At 39.9% G+C, this 12,136-nt stretch overlaps 1 protein-coding gene across 3 annotated transcripts in view; it reads left to right on the forward strand.

The window, feature by feature from the left end:
* The first annotated feature begins 928 nt into the window (after positions 1 to 928).
* Positions 929 to 12,136, forward strand: part of INTU (inturned planar cell polarity protein) — an 83,410-nt gene continuing 72,202 nt past the window's right edge. Inside the window, exon 1 of one of the 3 annotated variants that reach the window (XM_067036638.1) lies at positions 929 to 1,508. In XM_067036638.1, coding sequence (XP_066892739.1) covers positions 1,420 to 1,508 — 89 coding nt within the window. In that variant the 5' untranslated portion in view covers positions 929 to 1,419. Of the gene's footprint in view, positions 1,509 to 10,204; positions 10,443 to 12,136 lie in introns of those variants that run through there. The other 2 variants (XM_059066344.2, XM_067036639.1) reach the window with 2 other exon arrangements.

The following is a 12,136-nucleotide window of genomic DNA, read 5'->3' on the forward strand; positions in this document are numbered from 1 at the left end:
CATGAATGATGGCCTGCCGGCCATCTGAACGGCCATCATGTGGAGCCTGTTGATCCACATCCTCACCAGCACGGTGTTGCCAGTGTTTGGATTTCAGCCATTCTAACGGATGTGTAGTGGTATCTCCTTGTGTTAATTTGCAATTCCCTACTGACATATGATGTGGAGCATCCTTTCATATCTTGTTGGCCATCTGAATATCTTCCCTGGTGAGGTGTCTGTTCAGGTCTTTTGCCCATTTAAAAAAATCAGGTTGTTGCTTTTCTTACTGAGTTTTAAGAGTTTTGTGTATACTTTGGATAACAGTCTTTTTACAAATGTCTTTGGCATATATTTTCTCCCAGCCTGTGGCTTGTTTCCTCATTATCATCAAGATAATCAAGCATCTTCGCAGAGGAGTTTTTAATTTTAATGAAATCCAGTTTATCAATTATTTCTCTCGTAGACTGAGCTTTTTGGTGTCATATTTTAAAAGTCATCACCATACCCAAGGTCATCTAGATTTTCTCCTGTGTTATATTCTAGCGTCAAGTATGTTTTTAAAGCGAATAAAGCCCCAAACGAGAATAAAGGGTCCACACTAGGCAGGTCAGCCACCACTTCGTATTTATCGTTGTTATCTCCAAACACTAAAACTCAGCTTGGCACATAGCAAGTAATCAATACGTGTATGTTGACTTGGATGAATGAATGTAAAAGGCCTTTTTGGTCGGCATTTAAATTCCCACCAATAACGGACGCCCAGCTCGCCTCTCTTGCTCCTTTCCTGGCCTTCCGCGCAGCGGCGGGGCCTCGGAGCCCCTCGGTGCCCCCTCCACTCTTGTTCGTGGCCTTCCAGGCCGCAGGTGGTAGCTTCCTTTGCTGGGGGGCGGTGCCTGGACACCGGTGTCCGTCGCCTGGAACAGCCTTGCAGCCCAGCAGGAAGAGTGAAGAGCACTAGGCGGCGAAAGAGCGCGGCTTCGGGCGGCCGGGCTGGAGGCGCTCGACGGCTCGCCGCGGGCCCCCGGGACCCTGCTAAGCGCTCGACCAAGTTGGAGAGGCGGGGGGGCGGGCGCCCAGCCGTGGAAGAGGGGCACTCTGGACTGGGCCAGCCCCGGCGGGGTGGCGGCCAACAGAGCGCCCACCTGCCCCGGTCCTGCGGCGCCAAGGTAGCCGGGCCGCCGGCCGCGGGGTTTCCGAGATCCGCGCGGCTCGGCCCGAGGGCGAAGGAGAGGGAGGGCGGTCGCTGACACCGCCGCCCTTCAGTCCCAGGTCTCTGCGCGACCGAAGCTGGCAGCCTTTTCCTTCAGCTCTCGGTTTCCCGGCGGCGGCTGGAGCCGTGCCGGAAGCAGGCGGCGCCACGGGAGCCGGGGGTGAGACCTCGCAGTCCTCTGCGCCTGTTACCTGTTGCGCGCCCTCGCCGCAGAGTCTCAAGTGGGCATGTTTCAGGTGGGCAGGTCTAGCATCCCCAAACCTGACGCCCGGAACTTGGAGGACTTGGACTCTGTGCAGCGCGTCCTCTTCCACAGGTCAGTGCTGGGCCGGGGGATCCGGGAAAAGACAGCCCTCCGTTCCCGGGGATGAGGGCGAGGGGAGGGGCGACCTTTCTTTCGGGCATCTTGCGGCGAAAGTCTCGTTTGGGATTTTCCCTGGGGCGGTGCTCGCCGCGGGAGGGGAGTCGGGACCTGCCCTCCGCCCTTTCCAGAATCGGACGCTCGGAATTCACTCGCTCTGGTCGCTCCGAGGCTGGCCCCGCGCGGGACGGGGTTACCCACCCCACTGCAGAGAACACCACCTTCTCTAGAAGGAGATACAATTAAGCAAAGCTGTTTTTTAAACACCTCTAGACTTTCTCCAGGAAAACGAGCTGAGAGGTTTGTTTGGATTTGGGCTGTGATTGGAATTAGAAGGAGGCACTTTTTAACAAATCTAAATTCTACCCCCCCCCCCAAAGCACACACTCACGTACAGTCACGCGTGCGCATCCACACACGTAACTACACAAAAGAGATTTAGGGGTGCCTCTCAGAAGGATGAGAATCCCAACTTGTCGTAAACTGCTACTGTATTAATTTACTCTGTCGAACCTTATACTTTATGGAAGATAGACTAACAAATATTAAACCCCATGGTAACGATTAGAGGTTTATGGAAGGAAAAGAACCAAGAATCCACATAGAGAGCAAATTCTATTTCCATTTTAAGATTAAGAGAGGATGGTTGAAACGCCAGTCAGCTTAATTCTGCTTTGACTCTTAACAGAGCCTGGCTGGCCTTCATAACACGTGATCTGGGAAAAACTCGCTTAGAAATATGTCAAAAGCATCTCTTGAATACATTTGTAGTGAGAAAGAATAAGTGGCTCTTCGTGAATATCTGTCGGGGGAGGCTTATGTGAGTTCTCTCATCTGTAAACGTTTCAAGTGACTCTTTTAAGTCTTTCTACAAAACCATATGAGCTGTAGAAATCCTGTTCTGTTGGAAGTGTGAATAGAGAAGAAAGACATTTAAATATTTGAAGAAAAAGCAATCTTTTGAAGGAAAAAAACAATATTCAACATTTTTAGCCTATAAATAAATCATATCCTGTTTTATTCTGTTAGCCAAAGATAAGGTTGGAAATGAGAAAATTGGATAATGCTTATGGATTTAAAGGTAGCAGACATGGTATTCGATTCTGAGGAAATAAAGGCATAAATGGAAAAAATGGCTTAGTACGTAAATAGAAAAAAATGAACTTAGTAAAGAATGGCATTTAAAGGTTTATACAATCCTGTTCTGTTGGAAGTGTGCAAGGAAGAAATCCGGTCTCTTCAATTTAAAAACTGTCTTCTGAAACTTGCAATTTTCCACAGTTGGTTTCCTTCCCCTCTCTCCCCGAGAGAGCCCCTGCCGTATACAATAAAATATTATCAAATGAGCAGCTAAAAGGAGATTCTGCTAAATTCCCAAAGACAGTTCTCCCTGCATTTGAAAAAAATTACAGTCCATGAATAATCCCCCAGTTTATTAACTAGAAACTCATTCACAGCATGACTTTGCTAAAGCTGGGAGGGGTGTTTGTTTTAAATGCTTAAAACCCTGATGCAACAGAATTACTTCATGTTTTAAATGTCAGGTGCCAAAAAATTCCAAACTGATTAACCCTGCAGGGTTTCACATCCAAAGCACAAACCTGTCTGAATGAACCAGGATAAAAGAATACCTTTAAACTACAGCCATCTAAACTGAGATGATTATTTCAGAAGTAAGTAGTGGAGTGTTTCTGGAATAAACCTGCTCAGTATATGAAAAGCTACTTTATCTGAATTACAAATAACTGCACCCACATGCTATGGGAACCAGTGGAATCTGAAACTTAAGTGTCTTTGTCAGTAGATGGCTACAATTCTCTATTTTTAACAATATGTGAAAATCTTTCTGCTTTTGCAGTGCATTATTTTTATCAGTGGTTATTTACTGTTTAATGTTTTCAAACACACTTACTAAAAAATTGGAAACATCTATAGAGGTTTGTGTTTCATTTCATTAAGATAGATTTTCACACAAGTTCGTATTTAATCAAATGCCTTTTGCTCATATATGTAAAGATTTGTTCAGACAAAATGTAATAGAAATTAGAGAAAACAACCTTTAAACTACACTCACCTACTCATCATAGTTCTCAGGCTCTAGACCAGTGCATGGACTATTTTTTTTTTATGCCAGTTTTACAACATTTTCATGTTTTTCCTTTAAAACATCCCTTGTAAGGTATCTACAAAATTTTAGCAATTACATTAAAGAGAGCGGTAGCCTTGAGCCACAGAACATTTATAGACAAGAAAGAATAGCAGACTATTCTATTTTTACATCTTACTTTAAAGGATAACCCTTATGAGTGTTTATTTTTTAATTACTTGTATATTTTCCATTGTAAATATGGTTTTCAAAATATAAAGCATTAAATTGCTGTGCTCTTGAAAAAGATACTTCCGCCACACTAAAACTGAAACAAAGTTGCAAATGTTTCTCTGCATGAGGTGTTAGCTTCAAAATATGTCAACATTAAAATAACAATAGCTCAGCTAAAAATATTCAGCTATCCTACTTCTTGATTAAAAAGTTACATATAGGTTGTCTGAGTCAGGGAAAACTTCAGTATTGCATTTCTCAGTTATTTTTACTTAAGTAAATCAACAAATATTTGTGTCACTCTTGATTATAGGAAGTACTCAATCATATTAGCACTCATTAGAATTTTGAAAAGATTTTTCAAAAATTTATGCACTAGGTTACGGCAATTTAATCATCCCCTTGGAGTCCTATTCTGTTGCATACTGCATAGTTGTGGGATTTGGCAAGACAATTTGTCTGTATTTTCCTGTTCATTCTATAATATAAAGGGATAATACCCACCTCACAGGATGGCGGTGTGAACTTCAGGTGATATTTAAGTGCTCTATAAAAGTAAAGTTCTATGAAACAGAAGGGATTATATTTACAACTGTCCTAAAAAAATTAAAACAAAACCCCAAAAGACAGCTATTCCTAAAGGCTCTGAGAAGATTCAGCTAAGTGACTTTTACCCAGAGCCTAAAGGCTAATGTATGGTTCTGGTCCAGGCTGGAGTGCCAACATTTTGACGCCTAAGCCAGCGGAGAAAGTGAGCTAAAGGCGAGTCTCTGAAAATGTTTGATGACCTAAATTTCATGCTTTTGGCAATAGCAAAATAAGCATATTTTAAATACCTCAAATATCCAAAACTCTCAGGGGTAAAGGTGTGCCCCATTAGATAAAATTCCTGATGAATAAAATATCCTTTTAAACTCAAAAAGTAAGATCTAAAATAAATAATAAAATCAAAGCTCTTTGAAAATATGGTATATATCACACACACTGCTTTGTTTCCTAACGTGTAAGACATTAGATTTCAAAGGTTATCTCAGTTGGTTCTTAGCAAGCCTGTATAGTAGGCAGGGACTATTATTGCTGTCTTCAGATGAAGAAACTGATCTTGTTCCCGGTCACTTGCTTATTAGTGACGGAATCAGGATGAGATCCTGGCTCCGCTGACTGGGGAACGCCTGGCACTTATGGATTATCAAGCATCTTCATAGTGGTTATCAAATTACTGCAGAGTTTGACAAACATAGTGGGGTTTTTTTAGGTGCTTCTGAGGGCACTTGACACTCAGTTATAAACTATGGTTTTTGTAAATCTCATGTGTGTCCTACTTTTTTCTTCATCAGCAGACTGTCAGGCATCAACAATTTTTGCTGCTTTGTATTTCTGTTTTAAGGAGGCCTTCCTTCCTTTTGGTTGGCAGCTACTGATCTATGGCAGTAGAATTTACCAAATTTGTTAGAACTTGTAAATGAAAATATAAAATGAGGATAAGTAAGAGTAAATGAATTGGGTTTGGGGCTTAAACTTTGTGCCATCTACTTTAGTTACATTTATGTTTGCTTCTGGATTCTTACCTATATTCCGTTATTGTTCAAATGCAGCATGCATGATCTTAGAACAAGTTCCATACATTTTTACGGGTAATTCAATTTTTATATAGGAAAATGAGAATTTTCAATCATAACGCAATTCTATAAACATAAGATTGCCGAAATGTTATTCTTATATGACTCTATCCCAAATTTGAAAAATTCCACATTATGAAGTCTGTTTTTAAAATGCTATTTTGCTGAGTCTACCAAGTTAATTATTCATGATTTTAAAATGACTGCAGTTGTCAGTAGTACTACATAGTTCATGAATTATTATTTCCATGTGCACAATTAAGGCGATATGAATTAGTTCCTAACAAAACTCTGTTACATGAATTTCTTACCTTGCAATTAAATTTTTTTTAATGGACATGACCTCCTGTGGCCCTGTTTTCATTTAGTTCTCATTGCTAGCTTATATTACTATTTAGGAAAGAGCTCTTGAACCTGCTAAAGATACTAAATATTTAATTATGTTCTTATCTGGTGTATTTAATGTCAGAATTGTATTGTTTGCCTAATTGAGATGGTAATCAATGGAAATAAGGACCTTGTGTCTCATATATATTAAACTAAACATATCTGGGCCTCAGAAGACGGCTGGCCATTTGTGTAGTGGAAAATAGAAAATAAGAATATACCCTGGCCTGGAAGTTCCCTGGTGGCCTAATGGTTAGGATTCTGGGCTTTCACTGCTGTGGCCCAGAGTTCAATCCCTGGTAGGGGAACTGAGATCCTACAAGCCGCGCGGTGCAGCCAAGAAAAAAAAAAAAAAAAAAAGAATATACCCTGGTCTAAATCTTTTAAGTCTTCCTACAATTGATAATTATGATACAGACAAAGTCGCCCCTGAAAATGGCATTTTATTCTTTTCCTTTCTTCATCCTCTCCAGTATATCTAAGGGTATCAAATATTAATTTAATTAGTATAAATATGATATATAAAGTTAGAAATCTGGAAATCAGATTACCATACTCTGAAAATTTAATTAAGAATTTAAAATGATTGCTATTATTTCTTCTTTTGTGAAAGATCAAGCAAAGGTGTAACTTTTTCTAGGGGCAGGGGAGGAATTTTGTTCATTAAACATACGGAAATAAAGTCGACATAACTCAGAGATTTATCTGGTGTGAAAGGACATTTTTCTTTTTTTGGCCTCACTGCGCGGCATGTGGGATCCTAGTTCCCTGACCAGGGATCAAACTGGAGCCCCCTGCAGTAGAAGGGCAGATTCTTAACCCCTGGACCACCAGGGAAGTCCCAAGGACATTTCTTAAAAATTATACTTTTATGTGGCACTTCTTGCTCTGGTTCAACTTTGTGTAAGATCAAAGACTGAAAAAAAAAACAACAACAACAGTCATGTCTTCTAGGAGTTGTCATTTGGTAGCAAAGGTAGACACATTCCTAAATAGTTTAGATACTAGGCAGACTGGCAGTTAATTATACCAGAACTTTATGGGATATGTTATGAGGGGACGATGGAAAGAGGAATTCTTACTATAAGGTAGGAAAAGAATCTGGGAAGACTTCTTGGAAAAGGTAAATTGGGACTTGAAGGAAAATGTAGTGTTTCGGATAAGCAGCGCTCCACAGACAGGGAACTCTGTGAGTAAATGATCCACAGAATAGCTAATGTTTTTTGACACTTTGTGTGCTAGGTATTTTACGTGCATTAACTCACTGGATTCCAAACAGTCCCGTGAAAGAGGTACCAATATCCTAAGTCGCAGGTAGGAAAAGGGAAGCTTGTGGAGATGGGTGCTGAGGCAGGGAGAGGTCTGCCTGCCAGGCTTAAAACCAGGAGGTGAGAGTGGGTTCCATCCTGTTTGCGAAATCATCAGTGGGACTTATAGGTATGAAGCATAGAACTGAGGTAAGGCTAAGGGCAGTGTTTCCCAAGTTTGCCTTTGAGGGTCACTGGGGTTACTTTTTAAAATAGAGATTTCCAGGCCCCTCCCCTGGAGGTTCTGATCCTGTTGAAGTGGGGCAGGACCCTAAAGTCTGTATGTTTAACAAGCACCTCAGGTAAGATATTTTGATTAGCAAGTTGGACACACTTGATTAACTTAATTAATGCACAGCAGGAAATAAGGCCTCTGATTTCTAGTTGGTGCTCAATGATTTGTAGAATTGGAAAGTTTTTTTAAGAGACTACAGTTTGGATTTCATTCTCTGTTTAATGGGGTGGAATTGAGACTTATGAGCAGGGTATGAAATTATTAGATACTTACAGAAAAAAATGAAGTGTTATTTATAGTAAGAAAATGTGGAGTTTTGTTAAAATTTAAAATGTCTTTTTTCTTTTTTTACTTCCAATAAGTTGCTTTTAAAATGATGAAAGGCTAAGTATTAAAGAGGTGCCTAAAGCATTTTAATTTTAGAATGGAATCTTAGGGATTGTGGTGAGAATAAGTATGTATGTTTTAACGTGACATAACTATTAGTGATTCCACCTTTTAAAATAATAGTATCTCTGATTTTAAAAGTAATACATCTTTTTTTTTGGACCTCAATACTGATGGAAATATTTGTTTCTCTTCCTTCCTGGTTCCACTGTCTTCAGGCTTCTGACCCCATTACTTTCTCCATCACTTTTAGCTGGCAAGGTTGCCTTCTACTTACCAGAGAAAATAAACACCATCACATGGAGACTGCCTCAGCTTCCTGAGTGAAACTGGCAAGTCAGCATCCATACCTGCACCCTCCTTTGGGTACCAGCTTCAGGGAAGAGGTGTTAAGCAAGGTCATAGCCCTCCATCTGTTCCTAGGGTGCCATATCCTCCTGCCACCTCAAGAATCTCCTTTACCATTTATGAACTAGTCCCCTGTTCTCTAATTTGAGTGGTATATGGACCTTTTTTTTTTTTTTTTTTTTGTGGTACGCGGTCCTCTCACTGTTGTGGTCTCTCCTGTTGCGGAGCACAGGCTCCGGACGCACAGGCTCAGTGGCCATGGCTCACGGGCCCAGCCGCTCCGCGGCATGTGGGATCTTCCCGGACCGGGGCACGAACCCGTGTCCCCTGCATCGGCAGGCGGATTCTCAACCACAGCGCCACCAGGGAAGCCCTATGGACCTCTCTTTTCAGGAAAGACTCTTGCAGATTTCCAGGGATGACAAACTTTAAATAAACAGGCATAAGCTCTGTGCTTTATAGCTCTTATATAAGATAAAAACAATTTTATAAATTAATATAAATAAACTACAAAATAAAATTCAATAGCTAGTTTACAGTTATAAAAAAGCAAATTTAGAAATTAATACAAATAAAACCGTAAAATGTAGGATATTCAAATATACATAGTTTAATAAGAGAAATGAAACTAAATTGCAACTTGAAAGTTTACGTATTTGATGGCTATTGCCCAGGTTCTTTTAAGTTCTTCATGCATATATCTCTCTGGGCCATGGGGTGACTCATCTTCCTCATTTCACTACTCTTAACAAGATAAATTAAGCCTTCCTCTAAGAAATCTGCTGTGGCCCCACATGCCCTAGTTTGTTTCCCTTTGGGTATTCCAGTAGAACTCTGTATTTATCATAGGACACTATATGTTATAAACTGCCCATTCACCTTTCAGTCTCTACCATCTACCCATGTAGTTTAAGTTGAATCCCCAGCACCCATCCATTGAGATCATAAAATAACATTATATCCTTCTCTTACCTGCTACAATAGGACCATTTCCCCATGCATTACTCTTTGAAAACATTTCTATTCACCTCATACTATTCATCATACTTTAAAGGTGTATTTAACTTTTCCCCTATTGTTGAATATTTAGATTGCTTTCAGCTTTTCACTTTTACAAATTTTATAAATTTTATTTATATCCCTTATTTTCTTAGAATAGATCTCTAATAGTTGAATTACTGGGTCCTGAGGAGTAAATATAATCTAGTGGTTAATGACTTAAGTTCAGTTCTCCGTTGGCTTTGATGCCTGCTAGCCATGTGACCATTAACAAGATGAATAAACTCTCTTTCAGTTTCCTTATTTTAGTATAGGGATATTTAGTTCATATATATTTATATACATATGAATAGAACAAGTAATTAGAACAATGGCTGAATCTCAATAAATGCTAGCTATTATTTTGTACTTACAAAAAATATTTGATGTAGGTATTCGCAAATGACAGGTAAATTTTACCTGTTTACACTTCCAACTTCAGTGATGGGAACACTTCATCAAATTACAAAATTTTCAGTTAGAAAATGAACACGCAGTAGATTTCACAATATGGGCACCAATTTGAAGCACCTCTACAACATCTGCTTGGGAGAACTGTTAAAATGTTTGCCACTGCGAAACAATAAGAAAACCAAAGAAACAATGGCGCGTATTTACATCAACACCTAGAAGGCATTGCTTTAAGGCGTCCATTCCTTGCGCGTATGGAGAGGTAAAGGGTAGCTTTCTTTACCTCAAGGGAAACTCAGGCGGAGCGCCTCTAAGGTTTTGGAGAGCTGTTCAGCGTAGAAACAAAGTGCAAACCGCAAGGAAACAAAACAGTGGGTCTCCGCCAGTTTTAATAAGTTTCGCTGCTCCAAAGGAGTGTGTTTAGGAGAGCGGAAGTGGTCAAGTTTCAGCTTCTTCCATTCCTCCCGGATACCCTCCTGGAAGTTCAAGTTCATTGGCTCCTTTCAGTCGTCTCGGTTCTCTCAAGGAAGCTTCCTTGTCTCCCTGGCAACCTGAGCTGCCACCAATTGAAGCTGAGGATTGGTGGTCACGTGTCCCCTACCCCTCCCCGAGCGGAGGCAACATGGTGGCTCCGTCAAGCCGTAGCTGCGAGATTTGAATTACCCTACTTGTAGCTGCTGCGTCCCTGCTGATGGCGTCTCCGGCGTTGTGCGGTTCACGTCAGAGCCCAGAGGGACTCCCTGGAGACCCTTCCTCACAAGAAGAAGATGAGGATTGTGATCCTGAAGATCCTGTCAGCGACTCGGGTTCATACTCCTCTACAAGTACCGATTATGAGTAAGGTTCTCGAAGAGGGACAATTAAATCCATTCCTTCTGCCTGGAGAGTGTACACGTGGGCTGGGGGGAATTCGAGAGTGTTGGCGTGGTAGAGACTGAGTGTTTGAGGCTCTATAATAAGTGGGGTTTATTTGCACCACGTTTCAATTGTGTGATAATGTGAGCCGAAATGACTGTGCCATTCTTTGTTACTTTAGGTTTTTGTGATTTTCAGAGGAGGAGGTTCTCTTCTTTGTGGTGGTTTCTGTAATATATGAGAGTGTATCTATCTGTTAGAGTGTTCATAAAATTCTGTTCTGTCGCAGTGTCTTCTTGCTTTGGTGTCATGATCTTGGTGACTTTAACCTCACTAGTGTTTGGAGTGAAGTGACACCCTCAACGTTTTATGTCAACTATTTAAATTATGTAGATTTTTCTGGTTATAAAAATAAATAGATATATAAAAGAAAGAAAATCCACCCTAGCCTCACCATCGAGAACAACCTCACTTAGCATTTTGGGGGGTATTTCTGCTGTATTTTCCTATACATTCCCATGGTTTTCTTGTTTTCTATTTTATGTTATAATGTAATTTTTAAATACAGAATATCTAAGTGTTATTTTCTACTTTCTTATCCCTAAAAATAATGAAAAAGTTATTTTTATTCACAGTACCCAATGCTACTTCAGTTTTGAAGGAATTTATCCCTTACTGCTATGGATTAGAAAAGTCAAAGTAATTAGTGGTAGCTTGAAATGACTAGCATTGAAAAGATTTTGGTGCCAAAACATCGCTCAGTGACTGCCATATATAGTCATTTTTAGGATGACATTTTATGTGTATTTAGAAATAACAGTTACAAGTATTTAATGTGTATTTAGGAGTATCAGTTACGTGGCAATTATTTTCACCCATAGGTATGTAAAACATTTTTATCATTATCTTTAAAAGCACAAGGGAGAAAACCATCACTAATGGCTGCTTAATTATATTCTAGAGGCTTAATGAGGACAGATTATATTCTGGAAGACTTGAACAAATTTAAGGATCAAATACTTTGTACAATCTTCTACTGTGGTCGTTTAAAAAATAATTACAAAATTCATGGCAATCAAGCAAGGCTGCTGGAAGGAAGTATGGATTATGTGGAACCTTATTTGGTCTTACTATGGGAGCCATAGACAGTGTGAGATTCAAATTCTTGCTTTCTCTAAATCTTAGAATCACACATTTTTAACCCAGAGAGAATCTATAATATTCCCATGGTCACACAGCCGAATGTTGTCAATGGAGAAATTTAAGAGACCTGATTTCAAACGGTGTGCATTGATTTTGATGAGTGAATAAATGAGCTAGTCCTTTTTTCTAGGAAATAAGCAAGCTGAGAACTCGTGTTAGAAAACTTATTTCAAAGCATTTTGTGATTTGGAATACATGTGTGCATATATATATATATGCACACATATATAATATTTTAGTTTTTTAAAAAACAGGCATTAAACTTTCTATATCAGTCATTCACTGATCACTCCACATATTCCAGTGTCTTTATTATCCTAATAATAAAAGTACAGGAAATCTCAATTGTAAACTGTTTGGCTGGTCTATATGTCAAGTCCTACCAAGATTCAGATTTTATGGCTGTCGCTTCTTGGTGTTTAGGACATGAGAGTTGATATACACTGACCAGGTAGGCTTCTGTTCTGTTTTTT

This window comes from Kogia breviceps, chromosome 6 (genome assembly GCF_026419965.1).
Source record: "Kogia breviceps isolate mKogBre1 chromosome 6, mKogBre1 haplotype 1, whole genome shotgun sequence".
NCBI lineage: Eukaryota > Metazoa > Chordata > Mammalia > Artiodactyla > Physeteridae > Kogia > Kogia breviceps.